This window comes from Juglans regia, chromosome 6 (assembly GCF_001411555.2).
Source record: "Juglans regia cultivar Chandler chromosome 6, Walnut 2.0, whole genome shotgun sequence".
Lineage (NCBI taxonomy): Eukaryota > Viridiplantae > Streptophyta > Magnoliopsida > Fagales > Juglandaceae > Juglans > Juglans regia.
In genome coordinates this window covers 10,239,305-10,262,498 of record NC_049906.1, presented here as the reverse complement: position 1 = coordinate 10,262,498, position 23,194 = coordinate 10,239,305, and the positions used below count along the sequence as shown (strand labels likewise).

General features: G+C 31.3%; 2 protein-coding genes across 2 annotated transcripts; one reads left to right on the top strand and one right to left on the bottom strand.

Moving 5' to 3' along the window:
- Positions 1–572: 572 nt before the first annotated feature.
- LOC109010297 (lysine histidine transporter-like 8) lies at positions 573–6,012 on the bottom strand. The gene is made up of 5 exons (XM_018991078.2): positions 5,404–6,012; positions 3,540–3,673; positions 2,466–2,893; positions 2,234–2,365; positions 573–1,345 (listed from the first exon to the last, which is right to left on the bottom strand). The coding sequence occupies exons 1-5, from the start codon at positions 5,784–5,786 to the stop codon at positions 860–862; spliced, it is 1,563 nt and encodes a 520-aa protein (XP_018846623.1). The 5' UTR covers positions 5,787–6,012; the 3' UTR covers positions 573–859.
- An 8,765-nt stretch (positions 6,013–14,777) lies between these two features.
- On the top strand, positions 14,778–16,662 carry LOC109010271 (probable indole-3-pyruvate monooxygenase YUCCA10). Its single transcript, XM_018991049.1, has 3 exons — positions 14,778–15,389; positions 15,580–15,939; positions 16,471–16,662. Exons 1-3 carry the CDS (start codon positions 14,778–14,780, stop codon positions 16,660–16,662), a joined length of 1,164 nt encoding a protein of 387 aa, XP_018846594.1.
- The last annotated feature ends 6,532 nt before the right edge of the window (positions 16,663–23,194 follow it).

Here is a 23,194-nt window from a genome sequence, read left to right as displayed (position 1 = left end):
CAAATTTACAAAATAGTTATTATATTTTCAAGTTAATGTATAAAACACATCATTCATATCATTTAAATAATAAAATTTAATTTATAAAATTTAATTTTTTAAATTAAATTAGTTTATTAGATGCGGTATCCACACTGATTATAAATGCAATTTTTCTATGGTAGTTGAAGGACAGTGACAACGAATTGTGACTAGTTTGTCCACTTTGTTGTTTAATCCAAAGTGCTTATCAAGAGGAAACCTACCTTTAAACGACAAAACTTACGCATTCCAATTCCACCTATGGACTGAGACTTGAGTGGAGTTCGATGTGAAATAATATAAGCTCTCTTTTTTTTTCTTTTAATTTCAATTTTTTTTTCACATTTCAAAATTTAAAAGTCTTAGGTCCCGTTTATATTGTAAGATAAAATAAAATGATTTTAGATGAAAATTAAAATTTAACTAAAATATTATTAGAATATTATTTTTTAATATTATTTTTATTTTAAAATTTAAAAAAATTATAATGATAAGATGAGACGAAACGAAACCGTTTCTATATATAAACGGGCCTTAATGCTGCACATATCTTAATAGCAAATCCAACATACTGTGATCCATTTGATTATCTCAACACCAGATAGAATCCTGCCAAGGCAGCCGAGGGAGGAACAAAATTATGCATGAAGACTAATATTACATAGAGATTCGAGGCTTCAAAATGAATTCAAACATGACAGCAGTTTAATCCTATGAAGTACTAGGAAAGATGTTCTTTCATGACACTTGGTGTATGCCAAATAACATATAAATATAATCCCAACATCATTTCTGCAGAACTCAGCCATCCTTTTTTCGCTTTCTTTGTTTACATTTTTCAATTGGGTTTGAAGAATTTCAACTTAAGTCCACTGTTCACAATGCTCCAGATACCTCCAATGGAAAAGGCCAAGCTGAAAGCAATGCCTAGCCAACCTAGGATCCAATTGAAGTACCAGTTGAAGCTGTATTTTGTAGGCTTTTTTATGAGAACCCACATGAAGCATGGATAAGCAAATGTGACTGGAAGAGTGAGTCCTCCTAACAGACCAGCAAGACTGGAGAGAAAAGGGAGTGCCACCCCTATGAAGAAGTTTACAAATCCGTAAAACACACGAAAACCGGATCTGACCCAGATCGAGCAGGGGCGGTTGGTTCGGCTGGTGTAGCTGGCTTCAAAGCTGTCAAAAACAGGCATGGAGTATATCTGGAAACTGCTCAAACAGTTGAACACGACTAGCAGAAATGTTATGGCAAGAAGTCCTCTCGGAATGTCATGACTATGAAAGGCATACAAGGCATTAAGAATCCCACCTGAAGGCATCTGCAACAAACAAAAAGAGTATTAATCCAACTATCCAAGCTACATGCAGTCTGCATGATGCAATGACATCTTTATGAAAATGTTGTAAGAGATCAATGAGGTTTTTGCATAAATTAATATCAATATCACTATAGTATAGACGGAGGAAATCCAACTTGGAAAAAAGTCATTGGTTAGACTATGTTATGATGATTTATCATTTTCATCATTGGTCACAAGAAGGACCCAATCCTAATAACTAACACGTATGAGAGCATTCAAATGCAAGTGAACTCACCTTCCAAAATCAGGCTCTTCTCCGTTTTAAATAAAAGAGAGAATATCAGAAGATCTATCTTGAATTTACAGAATTAGCTAAAAGCTATTTCCTCTAGTATGTATTATTTCATTGAAGTCTTCACCCATACTATACTACCATTTATCCTGAATGCTTAAACTTGACGGGAAATCGTTGAATTTAATCATTTTAACACTCCCTTTCATATGTAAGCATGGACTCTCCTCCCTTAATTAGTAGGGATCAACATGCAAAATGTTTACTTTACATTGAAGGTACAGTGTAAAGAAAAGATTCGAATTCAAACCACCAACTTTTATACCATGAAAAACCATCACTTCTCCTGAAGTCCCAAATTGAATGCAGTATTTTGACCATTATTTTAAACAATCTATGAAATTATTCCCTGCAAATCCGGTGACACACTGGAATCTTCTTTTAGACTGACTGAAATATGAAATTCACCATTTTGTATGCATAGTTGTGAAGAAAGTTTGCTTCTGATGCTTGTAAATCATCATGATTTTATCAATTGATGAGTATCAAGAGTGGTGCAATTAAGTATCAAGAAGGCATTTAAACATCAAGTGTAGTGCAATTAGAATACTTACAAGGTTTCCATAAGCCCAAAAGCCTCCAATGGCAACAGGGAACAAGCACATGGCAATAAAGAAATAAGCAACTTTGGCTCCTCTCCACATAGGGACATGAGCTGGGTGCTTAAATGTAGATGGCATAGTTGCCTGAAACAAGCCAATGAACTCCATTAGATTCTCAACTTTTGGATGTTGCTGCTAGAGTAAAGAGTAAATTTGATCTCTTCAGCCCTTGCAGAGTGCATACCTGAATCTCCAACACTAAATTGTGTCCTCTAAAAGCAAAAGCAACAATTCCAAGTGCATTCATGACTGAAAAGGCAGAAGCAGTGAAGGATGGCATTGAAAGGGGTTCATAAGATATTGGCGGTGGCCTTTGTTGGCTAACGGAGAGGACCCACACCATGGTGGAGTAAGTGATGGCTGTCACGGCCCCTATGAGTGAAAGTCCAGCAATTGAATTGAGGTTTGGGAGCTGAGACAGAACAATGCATAGGGAAGTGAACACCAGATACCACTCTACCGTTGTAAGGGGATTTGATGAACAGAGGGGCCCGCAAACTATCTGGAAAAATAGTTTCATGGTCTCCCCTCCTATAAGAATCAAAGCTGTTGCGGTTCCTGCTGATAAATAAACAGTGGGGAAGAGAGCAAGCCAGACACCCAATCTTTCCCCTGCAAAAGAAAAGTATCTTCAGCAGATTGCTTGCATCAAAAGAATTAGTAAACCTCTTGTACTCCAATCACCGTTCTCAGATTTACTACTAATATTTAGCTACATTTGGAAATGTAGCAAGATCATGTTTTCAAATAAATTAATAATTCTAAATTACACAGATAATCAGTTAAGGTATGATCAACTCCATGATAGTCAGTGAAGTTATCATCCACTCTCCATAATTTTTTAGTTTCCCCTGTACTCGTCGTCCAACATAGGTACCCATGTACCCCATGATGATCAACATTAGTATTAGACACCTAGGATAGTCAACCAACAGCAAGACTACATAAATTGTCGAAAATACTAAATTTTAGAAAGCAAAGAGCAAAAGATGGGATGACCAACATCTTCTAATCTAACAGTATCCAACTTGACCACTTATCATACAAGCGACCACCCTTCAAAATGTGAAAATACCATAAATATACTCATCTGACTATTGTCATAAATGGAATGGTCAAATATTATTGGGGTAGATCAGGAATAAATACAACTAATCAGCCCTGTATAACAAGTTTTTACAGCCATGTATAGCCATGTATCTGTTTGTGCAATTATCAATTCATAAGTTGTTTACAATAAACAGGAATTCATTCTCACCAAATGCTGCTTCTGCAAGCTCCACATATCTGTTGTACCGCTTTCCTGGAACTGCCTCATGTAGCTGAACTAGAATCCACAAAGTATAGAGTTGCCAACAATAGGCTATGGTTAAAGAAAGTATTCCCCAGCTCCTATAGAAAAGTAAAGAATGAAAAACATATCAACCAACATATATTAATTGGTGTAATGTTCATAAATTTTCAACAGAGCACTTATGATATATGACAGCAAGCATTTTTTTCCCCCAAATGGTATTTCACTTGGTAAGCCCTTACCCAGTACTGAAAGACTTATAAATAAGAATAAATTAGTAAAGGTTCTAACCAAGATTTGCCTCACCAATGTAAAAGGGGTCCATAACCATATAAAAATAGAAAAAGCAGCAACAAGAAAAAGCATAGTTTCCAGTAACAATATTATGTTATTTGCGGCAGCACAGTGTGGCATTGATGTTATATTGAAATCTTTGAAAGATTTAAGCTAGAGACATATAACCACAAACCACAGAATATTATGAACACGTGAGGTAAACGATGTCATTCATGGGAGCCATGGATGTTCGCATCATGCACTCTGCTTCCTGAAAAAACTACACCCACCAGTCCAATTTCGTAAGGCCTTTTAAGAAGCTTCTCACTGGGACTCAAGAACCACTAACACGAGCTTAGTTTTTCTGTTTAATTATCCAGGAGTATTCAAATGTGGATCACTTGTGTTGTTCAGGTCTTCATATCTTAAACGCTTGTGTGAATATCTATGACCAACTCGAGTAAAAATTTAAAATATATCGTCAAATTTCTTATATTCTCCACAATCACCAATCTGCAACTTAATCGAACACCTAACCCACAAGATTGTGTAAAATGAGAAATCTGGGTTTTCTCCATACACAAGGCAATTGAAGGAAACATATATCATATTGAGCTTAGTTTTTTGTCCTTATTCCCTATTTTTCACATTTTACAGTGGGGGAATAGTTTGCTAAGGAAAGATCAAACCATTTTGAAGAAACACAAGGAGAAAGAGCATACTACTCAAGGTTGCACAGTATGCCTAAGCAAAGTGTTCCTGTTACTATTTCGGTGATTTGACACGAATATTATTAAGAGAAGCAGATGTGAAACAAGGAATTATCAAAGTATAAAGGGCCTTCTGTCATAATCCCAAAAAGTCTTAACAGAATTATGACGGCCCCAGTATGAGAGGTGGCTTTTTTTCTCTAGAATAAATTACTCAAAAAGCAAAAGTTAAAGGACCCCGAATGACTTGCCTCAAGGATGTTTCATTCTTCTTTTATTAAACCAACCACGTATATCAAGAACTTTACTTAAAAAACAAAGAAAAAAGAAACTTACCACGTACCTTTAGTCAAATTCTTGTGACTACCAAGCATGTGGAATGCAGATAAAGAGAGAAATATTCAAGTAAAAGGAAATCAATGGTACAACTGCAAAGACACTTGTATATACGGTACAAACACAATGTTTGGGAAATTCAGAACATGTAAGAAACCAAAAGGAGTTCCTCTTTTGAAATTAATTGCAGGAATCAGAAGATAGAGAAATAACATCAGAGTTGTTAATTAAGATCAAAAGTATGAAAGAAAAGAAAAAAATCCTCAACAAGAACTGAGAATTCATAATTGCATACTCGAGTCAGACATGCCCGGGCAGGCAGGCACTTCAGAGTTCAGAAAGGTCCTTGCAATGGCAGTGCTACAAGAGCTACCTAACCTCCCTAAACCCATTATCTAACTATAAATGAGAACAACTATAAATGAAAGACCATAGAAAAAGGTGACGAATATATATATATACACACACACATATATATATGTGTATGTATGTATATATGATTATACCAGCCGAGAAAAGCAAAGGCCACCGGCAAAACCAGGGCCTGGAAGCCGACTCCGGCATTGAGGTTGTGAAACGCAGCATAGTGAGCATTCCCATTGCGAGACTCAGTGATGGGAAGCCATGCGTCCTGAGGGTTGAGCTTCGTGAGATGTCCGACCTCTTCCAAATAACCCTTCATGTTGATCAGCACCCTCTTCATAGGCGTCCCTATCGGGCTCAGAAACCGAGGAGATATAAACGAAGTCGGAGTCCACGCCGACGACGACTTCCCTTCCTTCCCCAGCTGCCTCGGCGACCTCTGACCCGACGGGGTCTGTGTCTCCGGCGTCGATGCTCTAGGCGTCGCCGGAATCGATATCAACTCCATTTCTGGCCTCTCCTCCATTGCACCACTTACCAGCACCAAAAACCCAAAACTCTCTGTCCCTCTGCAGATCTGCTGCTTGCCCAATGCGGGGTTTATATCTAAAAAGCTTTTTAACTTCTGGCTAGCTCTAGCTTAACTCCGCAACTGCACTCTTCCAGCTTACAAGTGTATCTCTATGTGTCTAAAAGAGATTGAGTACGAGAAGTAATAATGGAGACTTCTCCCATATTTTTCTTCCCGTTCCTTCGTTTTCTACATTCGTATTAATTATTTCAATGCTTTTCAGTGTGTCGGAAGAAGTGTCAGTTGCGAATCAGAGCGTGGGGCCTGCACACTGTAGTAGAACAGAGACACTAGCCGAAAACCATGAAAGTTTGAATATTTACATCTTAACCGTTGGTACATCGGACCCCAATGTTCGGACGGTCAAGATTGGGTTCGTGAACCTGAGGCTTGAGACTAGGTAATTAGGAAGGGGCTCGGTGCGTTCGATGAATGATGATTCGGAGTTGGGGTCCGGACAGGAGGACTCACCATTTTGTCTGAGGGAAGGTGGGAAAACGAATCACGCGCGTGATGATGAGGAGCGTGTACATGAAAATCAAATGTTATCGTACGTGCTTCGTCTCGCGTGCTAATCTCCTGTTTTTGACAGCCTAATTGTATTATTTTATTTCGTTTAGCAATGCTATTTACATTTATTTGTATATTTGTTTTTAAAAAATTAATTTTATTATTAAAAAAATTAATTTTTTTATTAGTCTGATATTTATTATTATTATTTTTTAAAATAAGTGCATACTACTTATATAATTATATAACTGTAAATAATATTTTTCTATTTTTTTCAGAAGAATGCTATTTTCATTTTTAAGGGTACCAAACTCTTACTCTAGTTGAAAAAAAATATAACTATATTTTTTTTTATATAAGTTTACTTATTTTTAAAAAAGAAATATGCAAGGCCTTACAAATTATAAAATTATAAATATCATTTTTTTTTATCCGTATCAAGTTTCCAAACAAAGTAGAAGGTCGAATTCGTGTGAGTACTATTTATAATCTTTCTCCTTCTCACTAATACTTCACACGTGAGATAAGATGAAATAAATTAATATTAAAATTAAAAATTAAATAAAATTTTGTTAAAATATATTTTTTTAATATTATTTTTATTTTAAGATTTAAAAAAATTGAATTATTTATTTTATGAGTAATTCTACTCTGTCGCCTGAGTAGCACCGCTCATTGTTACCACTAGTTACTTTTACAACTTTTTTTTTTCATTTTTCTATTTATATTTTTTTAATATATTTAAATATTTTTAAAAATAAAAAAAAAATACACCAATACACTTAAAATTATTTTCTTAATCATTAAGTAACAAATAATAATTTTTTTTTCTTGAGCGGTCAAGTAGAGCAATAAGAAATGGTGGGCATAGTAGTTTTTTTTTTTTTTTTTTTTAAATTTTGTGTGAGTATTTAGAAAAATTATAATGATTAAATAAAATTAGATGAAATGAGTTGAGAGAAATTATGAAATAAACTAGACATGGATGAATGGTATAACAAAATACCATTGATCATTAAATTCATCCACATCTTCTAAGTTGTGAAAACCATTGATCAATTTGTGAAAACAAACGAGATATGAACAAATTGATCAATCTGTTTTCACAAATGAGAAATTGATCATTAAATTCCAACAAAAACACATCAGAAGATGAGGATGAATATGCAAGAATTATTCACTATCCAAACGGAAACTTAGTGTTTCAAATAATATAAATTATATAAATATTTAACGACGCATCTTTCACGTTTTCACATGTGAAAATTCAAGAGTGATTTATATAGATTACAACAATATTATAATTTTTAACTGTCTTTTTTTTAATAAAAAAATTTGATTTGTCTTCTTTTTAACAATCCATCACTACATTCTTGCATGGGTGGCAATTTTTGTTTTCGTTTTCGTGTAAACTCAATTGAGTTTGATTATGAATTATTTTGAGTTGGATAGTGAGGTATTCTGAAATATTTTGTGAATAATAATAAAAAAATAATAATAGAATATTAAATAGTAATAAATAATAATAAAAAATAAATAAAAAGTAATAATAAAATAATAAATAATAATGAGATATTCTCAAAATACTCGAGAATAACTCAATACCCAAACTAGCAAGTCTCATAATACTTGAAAATACCTCAATACCCGAACTAAATGTGTCACTCAGCTTCAAGTCTAGCAAGCCTTTTTTTACTTTTATTACTCTCCATAATTGTAATAAACACATTTTCAAATGGATCTACTTCAATCACATTAGGATTATTTGTTAATTATTTACTAAACATTTTTTAAAAGATCAATAAAATATTTTAGATTATAGTAAAAGGTACTTATTGAGACTAAGGAAGAACTAGATCAATTCGGATTGATCAAGTCGGATTGATTCGGATTTGATTAAGCTCAACTCTATAATTTTATTATTTATTTTAAAATTTAACAGTCGTGTCATATATTACTAGTTCTAACATCAGTGTAAATAATAAAATAAATTACTTATTTGCGAGTAAGCAATTTAATTTAAGAAATCGTCAAGGAAACAAAATGTTTTAATTAATGGAATTTGAATTATAATATATATAAATATATATATATATATTATGCAATTATGAAAAGCATTCTGGTGGAATATAATACGGATCTCAGTGGATTTTCCTAATAATTGCTGTTGCATTTTAAGATTTCTTTTCCAACAGAACAGCTACGCATGCAATTAGATAACATAGGAAGACAAAATGAAATATTATCTGTATTATCTCCTTTTTAAGTAGAATTTCTTTGTTGCTTTTTGCCTTAAAAAAAAATGAGAGAATCTTTCTTTTGGGTCAGAAAATAAACCATAATATATATTTGAGATGTTCCCAAGTGACTAATGATCTTGTTCTCAAATAATTAATGACCACGCCTTATGACTTGATCTTGATGACCCTTTGTTTTATGATCTTTCATGAGGTTTGTCTCCAGATCATGTTGTCCTCATATCCCAACTCATAATAATAGTTCATAAAAATGCTTTCCAATGTCTCCTTTTTTATTTATTTATTTATTTAAAGAGGATTATAGCGACTGTGGTGTTAAATGGAAGGGATGATAAAATAAAGAAGAAAAAGATAATGAACTAGGGCTGGGCAGCTGGGCCCCGCCTTCGTCTGCCCCACCCCACCCCCCGCTCCGCACCTCTCTATTTTTTAATATAAAAAATTATAATTTTTAATATTTATATAAATATATTATATATAGATATATACAATTTGTTTAAAATTTGAAGTTGAATTCAAGTTAATGTATTCAGTAAGTCCCACATTACTTAAGTATGACTATAAATATTGTATTGCTTTAACCTTCTATATAATGGTTGGCCTAGGAGTCCAAGACAATTCAAAATACAACTCTAATGAATTTATATTTTTTTTGAATGTATAAATTTCAATTTATAGTTTAAATTATATTATAATTTGGGTTGAGCGGAGGGCGGGACGAGGTTTGGTTTCAACTCCATCCCTCAATAGTTACGCCCTGCCCCCGCCTCCTGGGGGGTAGGAAACCCTCCCACCCGCATGGTGCAGGGTGGGAGGCGTGGCGGGTAACACCCCTATAATGAACCATGTATTCAAACTCATATTCTTTAATTAAGTTATGAAGAAGAATGCACAAATTTCTATTATCATTTTTTTCAAAAAGAAAATTGCCAAACGGCTTACAGTTTCATGATAATATATTAAATATGTGCATTCTATCTGTATTTTATATCCAAAGCATCATTTGTGACTATTAGATCTACGACTTGATCTATCTCTCTTTAATTTTAAATTCTATAGAAAGATGACTCATTGGAAAGAGCTATGCATATCGGTTGAAATCTAAAGGTCCGAGTGAAAATACAACTGTTATGAAATAACTTTAGACTACTTTATTATTATTCATAAATTATTTATTACTATTATCATTCCTATTCACGTATCATTTCAACGTTTGAATGTTAAGAGTATCTCAGATTATCTATAAATAATAATAAAATAATTTATAAATAATAATAAAATATTCTAAAAAAATATATATATGAAAACAATTACATTTTCAAACACAATGATTCGTTTAGATCATAAATTCATCTCAACTCACTATTATCACTTTTTCAAATTTTAATATAAAATATAATAAAAAATTTAAATTTTTTAAATTTTTAAATAATAATAATATTAAAAAATAATATTCTAATAATATTTTATCATCTCAATTCAACTCAATTTAACACGTAAATACAACCTTAATCAATTAACAAATTTTAATGTCATTTATTCTTCTTTCAAAAAGCATGTAATAATACTTTATTATTATTATTATTATTTATCCTTTTTGTGAACATAAGGCGACGTAGGAAGACGTAGGATCTAACGTTATCAAGGATGTACTCAGGGTAAGCGGCGGTTACGTAGAAAAGTGGGAAAGGGTGAAATGAGAAAGAGAAAGTGTGGACGCAAACCGCAATGCATTGGATGCCGCCTGCCTGCATGCTTTTACCCTAAGCCAACGCATGCTTAGCTCACGCACTTTCTAACTTTTTTTTTTTTCTTTTTTTGATAATTGGGATTTCAGAATAAAATTTACATTAATTTTAAAAAATTATTAATCATCATCATCAGATATTTAAGAAAAAAATTAATTAATTATCATTTTCATTATAAATAATTATTCAAGAATATCATTCTCGATCATCAACAAACAAATAATTTTTATTAAGAAAAATATTAGAGAGAAATCACTGTAATAATATATACTTTACATTCATTACTTGATTATTTTTTATTAATTATTTCTAACACTCACTTAACAAAATATGTGATTTAAATAGTATTAAATTATATATGTAAAATAAATATTTTTAATAATAATTTTTACCTATATTTATTCTCTTATTAATGATATGGATGCCACCACGCCGATGAAACGAGTTGGTACAATATATCGATCATAAAAGTACAATATCTGCAATCATTTCTTTAAGCTTTGACCCACCTGCTCGAATCTTTACTTATGACCCTTCTTCTTTAATATCTGCATAAAGTACTGCAGTCCAATATGGCACTCAAGCATCTTCAACATACAGAAATACCAAAATTGAACATATTTCGATGAGTTAAGAAAATTATTTATTTGTAATTAGTTATTTTTTAAAATATTTTTATATAAATAATTTTTATTATGGTAAATAATTTATTATAAATATTTATTTTTCTTGTAGTGAGTATCAAACATTTCCAATAAATATGCATGCATATCACTATGAAAAATATTAAATGTACTTAAAAAAAACTTACTTCTCTACGCATCAGTTATTGATAAGTTGAAAATCAAGATAATTTGAATTTAAAAAAAACTAATAAAATGAGTGTTGTAAGTAAAATAATAAATACATGTAGTAGTACTACTCTATTATGAATGCATGCACTGAATATGCTACAAAAAATCTTGATCACCTGGCTTGAGGGCTGTAATCGAGCCGAGTCGAGCCAAGCCGGCCTTTGGCTTGTCGAGTTTGACTCGACTAAAAATACTCGAGCTCGAGATTTTTTTTTTTGTTCGAGCTCGACTCGATAAGCTAAATTCTCAACTCGAGCTTGAGCTCGAGCTCGTCCCACAAACTAGTTCGAGTCGCGCCGAGCTCGAGCTCGAGCTTGAACTGTTTTTTTTTAATAAGATTTAATAATTAATAAATTAAAAAAAAAATCTAGTATTAAATTTATACAATTAACAAGTAGAACCTCTATTGAATTATAAAATTTTAAAAAATTTATAAATAATTAATATATAACTAGTTAATATTTATCCAAAATAACAATATATTATATACCTACATATATTATTAATACGTACACTTAATATGATAGTATATATATATTTCATATATGATTCCCGCATACTAGTATATGAAATTATTAAATTTATCGACTAATTATTATACAAATTATAAAATATACTTATGAAGTATATTCATTATATAGATATAAGTAATTAGATTACATATTATATATTTAATTATAAAAATGGTATGCTTATATTATTAGATACTACATATATATATATATATATATATATATGTGTGTGTGTATGTATACATAGGTGTATGTATATATTTATCAATATATGAATGAGTTTTAATCGAGTCGAGTTAACGAGCCGACTCGAGCATAAACGAACGAGCCTTAACCGAGCCGACTCAAGTTTTGTCGGGTATGTGTTATTTACAATTTGAGAGGGTATCTGTTTTCACGAATGAGTTTTTTTTTTTTCACGAGTTGAGTTCGATTCGAGTTTAACCAAGCGGGCTATCGAACAGACTGGTTCATTTACAACCCTTCCTGGCCTCACTAACTCGAGTAGATCAATAAGGTAATGATCAATAAGGTAAAGAATGACAACGGTTACAAGCCTACAATTAAGGGTCAACTATTACAAAGTAGGAATGATGGTTAAGAATCAGGAGAGGATTATGAGGAATCCTTAACAATCTTGAGCTAGCTGAAGCTTGTGCTTTGTGGAGGGCTACGAAGCTATGTAGAGAACTGAATATAAAGAAAGTAATCTTTGAAGGAGATGCTCAGAAAGTGATTAGTGCTATAAAGAAAAGGGTGGATACATGGGCATGCATGGATGGGCCAACTGATAGAAGATATAAGATATATCTTTTCTCAAAGACCTGATTGGCCCTGATAGAAGATATAAGATATATCTTTTCTCAAAGACCTGATTGGGAAGTTAGATTTATCAATAGAGAAGGAAATGGTGTGGCTCATGAATTAAAGAGGGCATTACAGATTGATGGGGAACGATGCAAGATTGAAGAGGGACCACTTAGAATATTTTCTCTTATAAAGAAAGAGATGGTGTATTGACTAATTTCTTTATGATTAATGAATGAGAAGAAGTATTCTGATGTTTAAAAAAAAAAATCAATTTCTTTTTAAAAATAAATCCTTAGTCTTGGAACAGGATATGAAGATCATGATCTTGAAAAACAAATCAATTACAACAAATATTCGATCATGTCTTGGCATTTTTTTAGGTACTTCAAGCAAGAGATCCATAACAATATTTTCCCAAGGAACTTCCTTCTTAAATAAGAAATTTTATGTTCCTAATATCTCTATTTAATACGTTAAATCTATTTTATAGAAAAATAAACTTAAAATTTAATATATTCTAACAAATCACGTTAATTTGTAAGCTTTACTATTATAATATCTCTATACAAATAAAATATTTTCTCTTCTTAAATTACTTAACAAATTACACCAAATATTATAAAAAAAAATGATTTTATATTTTTATCATTCTATTTTTTCCTCCAACTAGAGACACTACAAGAAAAATGGGCTTTTATGACCATTTAATTGCGGCGAAAATGTTATTTGTGACCAAAACAGATTCATTTTGACTGTAAATAGTCATTTCGCTGGAATTAAATGGCCACAAATTAGCCGTTTTCTTGTAGTGAGAATATAATGGTATTAAGAGCCAGAATCAAGAGGTTGAACCATGCATGCATGGCTGAGGGTACTGGATGCAACAGTGTCTCAGTAGCAGAGTTCAAACAGTAGCAAGAAGTACAACAGAAAAATCAACAGACACGGCAAAAACCCAAGGGAAAAGACATGCCGAGTCACCAACAAGATCAACACCAATGGTTTCGGCGAACCGACATGAATGAGAATTAAATCCAGCTTAGGGCTCTGAGTTCAATGGAGAAATCCACTCAGATGCATGTGTGTGTAGGAGCCTGAATCCATCGGCCCACAGTCCATGCATGTATCACTGCTCAAGAGGAAAGTCAGCGAGCATGCATGTGCAGCCCATATCTACCAAAAATATCTGAATTTGACCCGCTAATTAAGGTTTACTATATATTTATGTATTAAATCTTTATATATTCACCAAACTATATCTTTGATTATCATTTAAAATAAAATTTTCTATAGTTCTGTAGACGTAAACACATTATCAAAGCACGTAAATTTTGTGTCGTGTGTGATTAATTCCATTCTTTATTTTACTTTTTTATCTTATTGTTACAAACATAATCTTCCTCTTGATCAGCTTCCATTTTTGTATATTTGGGATCATGCATGTTTACCAGACTCATCCTTTCTGCTCTTTCTCTAAATTAGTACGTAGCAAAAACTTGTACACAGTACACCCACAATTGATTTAATATATATAATGGATATATAACTGTATTTATTTTCCTCTTTACAAGACATTAGGTGTGCTTCTAATATTTGAATAAATTGTAATTAAGAAGTACATAAACCCTAAAAGCAAGAGAGGATTTAAAGTTTAAAATTCTAAACTTTTTCAATCTAACATTTGTTTTAATGCAAGGGGTGGGGAGGGAGTTTCAAATCCAGATTTTCTATTTAAAGAACCGGAACATATGATTAACAGACTCTTGGCACATGGTGTACATGGAGGATAAATAAATGGAGAAGCGAATATAATTTTTCTTAAATGTATAGCTTTAACTTTATAGTATACTTCATGATCATGTATTAAATTTTAAACCCTCAATTATAATTTTCAAAATAAATGATTGATAGATATATTTATTACTTAATTTTGACTGGTCATGGACTATTAATTCAGGTACAGGAAGTTGACGTAATTGATGATCATGACTTGATCTGTTCATCAATGTATTCCGTCAAATAATTTTCTACCCTGCAATTAATATGCTTGATTCCCTAATTTATAGATTATGGATCTCCTAAATTGAATCTCCATTATTGCATGATCCACAATATGGCAAACCAGATTGCACAGCTTCTCGATCACGAACACGAACATGCATGCATGAGACCTTCTACCCATTATAATTTATAAGCTAGCATGACAGTCTCATGAGTCCCTGCAAAAAGAATTAAGATTGCTGCAATGGCGGCCATGGAGACAGTAGTAGTGATAGTAGGAGCAGGGCCTTCTGGTCTTGCAACTGCAGCATGCCTAAATCTTCACTCCATTCCCAATTTGATCCTAGAAAGGGAAGATTGCTATGCTTCTCTTTGGCACAAAAGAACCTACGATCGATTGGGTCTCCATTTAGCAAAAGAATTTTGTTATCTACCGCTTAAATCCATCCCTCCTGATGCCCCCACCTTCATGCCCAAAGATTATTTTCTTCGTTATGTTGATGCCTATGTCTCAGAATTCAACATCAACCCTCTCTACCATCGTTCTGTTGAATCCGCAATTTACGATGATGTTGGAAAGAAATGGCGGATTGAAGCTAAGAACACCATGAAAGGAAGTACTGTTGAAGTTTACACTTCGGAGTTCTTGGTGGTGGCTAGTGGTGAGAATAGCGAGGGTCATATTCCTTCTATTCCTGGGTTGGATAGCTTTCCAGGAGAGATCCTCCACTCCCAACATTACAAATCGGGTTCGAGGTATAAATCCAAGGATGTTTTGGTAGTTGGTTGTGGTAATTCTGGGATGGAGATTGCCTATGACCTTTCGGACCATGGAACTTGCACTTCAATCGTTGTTAGAAGTCCGGTACGTACGTAGTAATTACATCCTTAAAATCTCCTCTCTCTCTCTCGCTTTTTCTTGTTTACGTACGTATTTGCATGCATGTGTTCTCATGTTCTGAATTGCAGGTGCAGGTACTGCATGCTTATATATCTATAATAAATTATACTATTTTTCTTTATAATAATTATTAATTTGATTTGTACGTACGTAGTTTCATGTTCTGACCAAAGACTTGGTTCATCGAGGAATGTCGTTGCTGAATTATCTCCCCGTTTACATGGTGGATATCCTAATCACAGTGCTTGCAAAACTCGAATATGGCAATCTGTCCAGTTATGGGATTCATAAACCGAAGAAAGGTCCATTTGCAAACAAAATTGCAACTGGAAGATCTGCTGTTATTGATGTTGGAACCATAAAAAAGATTCAAAATGGAGAGATAGAGGTTGTCCCAGCTGGGATTTTGAGCATTAACAAGAACAATGTACTGTTCGAAAATGGCACCGAAAAACGGTTTGACGCGATTGTTTTCGCAACTGGTTATAGAAGTACTGCTAATGAGTGGCTGAAGGTAATATTTATTTTAAAAAAAATGCAACTTTACCAACTAATTTTGTCTCTCATTTTGATATTTTATGTATTTTTTATTATTTAATAGTTATGAAAGTAACTATTAGTGTATTAATTTTTTTAATATATTTTAAAATATTTTAAAATGATCATAAAAAAATGTGAATTAAAAAATTGAAAAAAAAAATTAAATTTGGCCTAACGGTCAAATTGAGCGGACTACTCTGGACAGCCCGACTATTATTTTTTTCTTTATTGTTTTCCAACATTTTCATATAGAGTAATGCTAATTACAATACTATTAGGGTATGCAAACCTTACGTACGCGCTTTAAAAAGAACCGAGGTCTAATATAAAAAAACAATAATTTTCATATGGATCTTAGCACCGCAAATACCAATTTTCTTTCGTACACATATATATATATATATATAGTTTATAATAGAGAGTTGATAAAAATGTCTTATATTTTTAAGGTTAATCAAGGTTTCTGTTCCTAGCAATTAACATGTTGTAATAATCTCTGTTTCAGGACTATAAGTATGCTCTTAACGATGATGGAATGCCAAAAAATAGTTTCCCAGGACACTGGAAGGGAGAGAGAGGCTTATACTGTGCTGGATTCTCAAGGAGAGGACTAGCGGGAGTGTCAGCAGATGCAACAGCCATAGCCAATGACATTAATAAGGTTATGATCATGAGTGGTGGCAAAAAAATCAATTAAGCAGCTGGCCAGTTTCCAATAACTTAATCGGTCCCAATTTCTGAAGCTGCATGCATGTGTCTCTATCTCTCTCTGTATATATTCTTTGGGCAAGCATTCTTAATTAATAAATGTCGGTTTTCTTTCTTCTAATTCTTCTTCTTCTTCTTCTTTTTCATTTTGTTTTTTAAATACTTCTGCCCAATTTTCTGTACCCAGAAAAATTAATCTATAATAGTAATGCTAGAATACAAAGATGGAGTCTCTATCATTAAAAAAAATAATTTTTTCATATAAATTTCATATATATATATATATTTTTTTAAAGTGAGTGTGCATGACTGAGACATACTAAAACTGTAAATATCATTTCTCAATCTATAAAAGTATTAACAAAATAAAAGCTCCGCTTGTAATTTCAACCCTATTGCATGGTATGGAGATTTGAATGCTTAGTGACTAGGATACGTTTGTGTAGTAAGAATACTTGAAAAGTATTGAGAATGTTTGTGAATAGTTATGAGTAGAGATTGAAGTAAATTTGTGAGTCCCATGGAGAATATTTTGAGTTGTTTAGATGTGTGAAGTATGTTGAATTGTTGACTTTTGAATAGGTAGTTGAAAAAGATGTGGGTCCCATAAATATTATAGTAATTTTATTTTTAGTAATAAATATTATAGTGATTTTATTATAATGATTTTTTAATATTAATAAATATTTTAGTGATTTTATTTTATTTTTATATATAATAATGATAAATATTATAATGATTTTATTTTTAATTTATATATAATAGTGATAAATATTATAATGATTTTATTTTCATATATATAATAGTGATAAATATTATAGTAATGTTATTTTTTATTTATATATTATAGTGATTTTATTTTTTATTTATATATTATATTGATTTTATTATTTATTTATATATAATAGTGATAAATATTATAGTGATTTTATTTTTTATTTATATATTATATTGATTTTATTATTTATTTATATATAATAGTGATAAATATTATAGTGATTTTATTTTTTATTTACATTTAATAGTGATAAATATTATAGAATGTTTGTGAATAGTTATTAGTAGAGATTGAAGTGAGTTTGTGGGTCCTATTGTGAGTATTTTAAGTTGTTTGGTATATAAAGTATTTCCAATAATACTAAAATACTTGGAAAGTGCTGAAGTATGTTTGCTACCCAAACGTATTAGTATGGCAAGTAGATCAAGGAAGAAACTAATGGTGTGTGCATATATATAAATATATATATATTATTAAAAAAAAATATTTATCATCTATTTTATCATTATTATCTCAACATTACATGATATTACATCAAATGATTGATCTACAAGTTGAATATAAAAAATATATAATCTTCAATTATTTAATATCATATAATGGAATTAGTGGGAGGATGATTAGAAAAAGCACGTCGGGTAGCATTAATCATATATATATATATATATACACACACACACACACATATAAATAGGAAAAGTTATTCATATTGGACAATGCTAGAGCCACCGCTTGGGGCTCCCGCTGGCTCTAATATGTGTTTTTTTATATGTCTTTTTTTTAAAGTTATTTTTTAGATAGATTTTTTTAACATTTTTAAATATTTTTTAAAAAATAAAATAAATTTAGAACATCATTAAAAAAACACTTCCTTAATCAGAAAGTAAAAAAAAAAAAAAATCATTAAAAAATACTTTCTTAATCATGAAGTAAAATAAAAAAATATTTTTTAATATTTTTTATTTTACTTCGTGATTAAGAAAGTATTTTTTAATAATGTTGTGATTTTTTCTTTATTTTTTAAAAATATTTAAAATAGTTAAAAAAATCTATATAAAAAAAACTAAAAACAGTACATAAAAAAATACATACTAGAGCCCAGCGCGAGCTCCCAACAGTGGCTCTAGCATTATTCATATTACACCATCATCTCATTTGCATCTCATTATGATGAGGTGACACCACCCATCAATCTTTAAATTATTAAAAAAATAAAGGAAAGAAATGATCCAAGGATAATGGAAAGTACTGCCACAATTATACATATGGTTCTATCTTATTAATGGCTTAAGTTATTTTTTTTAATATTCATCCATCATCAGGCATAGAGAGATAGACATGGCTCGATTTTGATTCACAATTTATCTCAACTCATATTATTATTATTCACTACTATTTATCAATTTTAACTCATAAATTTTATTATTATTCATAATTCATTTCATTACTATTCATAATTCATCTCAACTCATCTTCAAATTCAAACGAGACGGCATATGCATTTATAAATATTTTAGATAATATTAAATAAATAATAAAGGTCGTAGGCCTTAATATTTTGTCAATTTCTTTAGTAAATTTATATATTGAGAGAAAATGTTGGGGGATCAATACATATTATTGCTTAAACAATATTTAATTATAACCATATAATATTATAATCGATCGAGATTGTAAGATATTTTATGATTTTCCTTCCAACCAAACAGTACTATATTTGTTAACCGATTGATGGGCTAGCCTAAAGAATCGAGTCTGGCCTTGGAATAATGAAAGGAAGTAGTCAATGGGAGACGTTTGGATTCGAAGATGACTTGAGATGAGCTGAGATGAGTTGAGATGGATTGTGAATAGTAATGAGATGAGTTGTGAATAATAATGAGATTTGTGAGTTAAAGTTGTTAAATAGTAATGAATAGTAGTGAGATGAGTTGAGATGAGTTGAGATGACTTGCTCACCCCAAGAATGTGATCAAGCAAATCATGAAGTGACACGTGTCTGGAAAATGAGAGAAGAAAGAGGCAAATGAGAGATGGCAGAAAGGTGGATTGCTTTATACGTAATTGAGAGAAGGAAGAGACAATTGAGATCTTGGGTCGATATCACATTAATCTTATTTAACATTTTACGTATAATATTCATTTTATTGTTTTTTTAAAATTTAAATTTTATACTATTCATTATATTAATAATTGATACATTGACACGTATTATTATGTAAATAAAAATTATAAGTATAAATGTTATTTTCTTTTATAATATATATATATATATAAAAAAATGATATTTACAGTTATAAAATGTATAAACGTTGTGTATTTTTTTTGAAAAAATGAATAAATATAAAATTCATATTAAAAAAATAATTTTTTTAATTATAGATCATACTCTTTTATAAAAAGAGTGCAAAGTATTTATACAATTTATTATTGCATCTAATATTTAAAATTACATTTTTTTTGCTTTTTCTATTAATAGTGGTTCAAACAGAAGAAATTTTAAAGGCAAAATTATTAAATTAAATTATTATGGTCAATTTAACGGGTTTGGTTGGAACAAGACCCTCACATAAACAGTACTTTCTACCTCTCTCTTCCTACCCCTTTCCATTGTTCTATTCCTTTTCCAGCTAAAGTAGATGGAGCTTAGTTTGTCGTTTTATATCATACTCCGATTAAAATGATAGACCAGCAAATTGACGGCTGATAGTCGTTGTTATCTTTGAGTTCCTAACATTTTTAAATTAAAATATTATTATTTAATATTTACATGCTAAATATTGTGTGAAATGAAGTAATAAATGAGGACATTTATTTCATAGTTTTTTTTAAGAAAATTTTCATCGTTCACTCATTAGAAAAACTTACATCTATGATCAGATACATTCTGAGATGTCTTCATATCAAACATGACATCATAAACCAAAATAATGTATTTGAAGCTCTACCAATACACTATTTTCTTTTATGATTGGTCTGGTCTTTACTATTATTGATACTCTCTACAGACAAATATCTAAGAGACAATACTATTTGCCTAAATAGAGAGTCAACCTCACCCTTTATAGAAATAGAGGACTCAACATCTACAGAAAAACGTTCGAGAGATGAACTATTTTTTTATTTTAATTAACAAAAAGGAAACTAAATAGGAAAGTAGTAAGATAGATGCGAAAAATGATGGATTACAGTTTGGACCAACTCTGGTAGACTTTGGAATCTGTGAGGGCTCATGAAAGCAACATACTTGTCTCTTTTCAGACACCAATGTCAGATTTGAAAGGTCTGGTGGTGGCGAGTTCGGTGATCTGGCGCATGTATTGAGAAGAGCTGCCGGAATGGGTGGCGGGTGAGGACCACGAGCAGATGTGGGCAGCTCGTGAGAACCACACTCGGTGATTTGAAGAAAGTAAAGTAAAACTAAGCAAAAGAAACCTTTATAGACAAGGTGAGTGAATGACGGAAGGAGGGAAGGAGAGAGAGGAGGCCCCTCCAATGCAAAACAGACCTGGAGCCCTTGGTATTTTACAAGAGATAGTTTATTTCATAGTTTAATGCTAAGGAAAATGCTACTATACCTCCTGATTTATACCACTTACTATGTCTTTTTAATGTGGCAATGTGGTGCCACCTCCCTTATTAAAAAAATAAAAAAAAATTAAAGTACAAACATAAAAGGGTAAAATGAATCTAGAATTTAGTATTTTCTTTTTGCATTTTTTCGGAGCCATTTTGTTTTGAATATATACTTTTAAATATTTTTTAGAAATTTGAATAAGTCATGTGGCACCATATCAAGAGACAAAATGAGTGATATAAATTGGGAGCATAGTAGTATTACCTTAATATGAAAGCAACAACAATTACCCTAATATCAAATCCAGGGCAAGAGCATTAGAAAACAGCTAAGAAAGTAATGAGATACTTGAAGAAGACTGAAAGTTATATGCTCACATTCCAGCGTTCAAATCACCTTGAGGTGGTTGGTTACTTAGATTCTGATTTTGCTGGATGTCAAAATGATTTGAAATCAACCTTAGGTTACGTTTTTTTGTTGGCTGGGGGTGCTGTTTCTTGGAAAATTGCTAAGCAAACTTTGGTGGCATCTTCTACTATGCAAGTTGAATTTGAGGCATGTCATGGAGCTATGATCCAAGCTGTTTGGTTAATGAATTTTATTTCTAGACTGAAAGTTGTTGATTCTATCTCGAGGCCAATTACAATTTATTATGATAATAGCGCATGAGTGTTTTTTTCAAAGAATAATAAGAGTTCTAGTGGATCCCAGCATATTGACATCAAGTATTTGGTGGTTAGAGACAGAGTTAAGGAAGGGCAAACAAATATAGAGCATATAAATGCACAGGCGATGATTGCAGATCCTTTGATTAAGGGACTTGCTCCTAAAATCTTTAAAACACATATTACTAATATGGGTATTGTGGAAACTTTTGATATTTTTGGATAGTGAGAATTATTTATGTAAAAAGAATTACGTTTTGGCTTGATCTCTTTACAGGGTATATAGGCAACCCATTTGTTTTAAGGTGCAGCCCCATTCCAATAATAATAAAAATTCAAATATCTCCGCTATTCATAAACTATGTTTTTGAGCATGCATTTGGCTTGTATATATTTTATTATGATATCATTAAGATCTCGAGATATAACAGATAAAAGACATAAGATGAGTATCTTTTAGAGACATATGGCTTCATTTTGAAGCATTATGAGGACTGATATGAATTAGCACATCTTTTGATCACATTAGTGCTAGGTTCATACTACATACTACCACATTGGTTGGAAGATGGAGATCTATATCGATGAGGATATTAACATTTGTAACTGTGGAGTGGTCTTATATCATTTAAGTGGTATAATAACTTCCATGTTCAATGTTAATATTCTTGTTGGACCGGATCGTGTTTTCTAAGGTGCTATCATTAGAGCTATATATATGTGCGGCCACCTATGTAGTCTAACCCGTGAGTCATTTTCAAAAAAAGTTTTTATTTTATTATTTAATAGCAATCAATATTTGCCCAAGTGAGAGAATGTTAGAATATTTTCAAACTGTGAGCTTCATTTGATTGCATATTTTGTGTTTTATAAAAACGAATTAGATATATAGCTCATAATGGTACTTTGGTTAAACTCAATATGTTGAGTGATCATTTAAGATTTTTTGCACCTTAATAATATAGGATTATATCCTATTTAATGTGGTAAATTACATATATAGTCCAGGAAGCTTAAAAGTTTTATTTTGAAAATTTCATAAACCCTATTGGGAAGCTTAATGGTTTTTGTTTTGGAAATTTGAGTCTCTAATGTGAGGACTCTAAAAGTTTTCTATATATGGCTAATATAAAGGAGGACTCCTCAAATCAAGCACAAGATCATGCAACTTGATTCCAGGAAGGAAGTTTACTTGTAACAGCTATAAATATTCTGTAACAACATAGCAAATCACGAGTCAAAATTCTTATAACAGTCAGGGCTTATTTTTAGCATTCTTTCCAAGAATAGATCTTGTACATTTATATATATTTTCATGTAAACTATTGATATAAAAGTTTGTTGATTAGGATTAGATGACTATGACCTATTTGAATTATTGGATGAATGTAATTTATTTTTATCTTTATCTATGAATATTTAAATTCAAAGATAAATAGATTAATAGATAAATGTTTGTCTTTATCTTTATCTATGAATATTTGAATTCTAAGATAAGTGA

Coding starts and splice junctions, on each gene's coding strand:
- LOC109010297 (XM_018991078.2), bottom strand. CDS start 5,786: ATGGAGGAGAGGCCAGAAATGGAGTTGATATCGATTCCGGCGACGCCT. Junction 3,674..5,403: donor GCCTTTGCTTTTCTCGGCTG/GTATAATCATAT, acceptor ACTTTTCTATAG/GAGCTGGGGAATACTTTCTT. Junction 1,346..2,233: donor TTTGGGCTTATGGAAACCTT/GTAAGTATTCTA, acceptor TGTTTGTTGCAG/ATGCCTTCAGGTGGGATTCT.
- LOC109010271 (XM_018991049.1), top strand. CDS start 14,778: ATGGAGACAGTAGTAGTGATAGTAGGAGCAGGGCCTTCTGGTCTTGCA. Junction 15,390..15,579: donor CAATCGTTGTTAGAAGTCCG/GTACGTACGTAG, acceptor GTACGTACGTAG/TTTCATGTTCTGACCAAAGA. Junction 15,940..16,470: donor CTGCTAATGAGTGGCTGAAG/GTAATATTTATT, acceptor TCTCTGTTTCAG/GACTATAAGTATGCTCTTAA.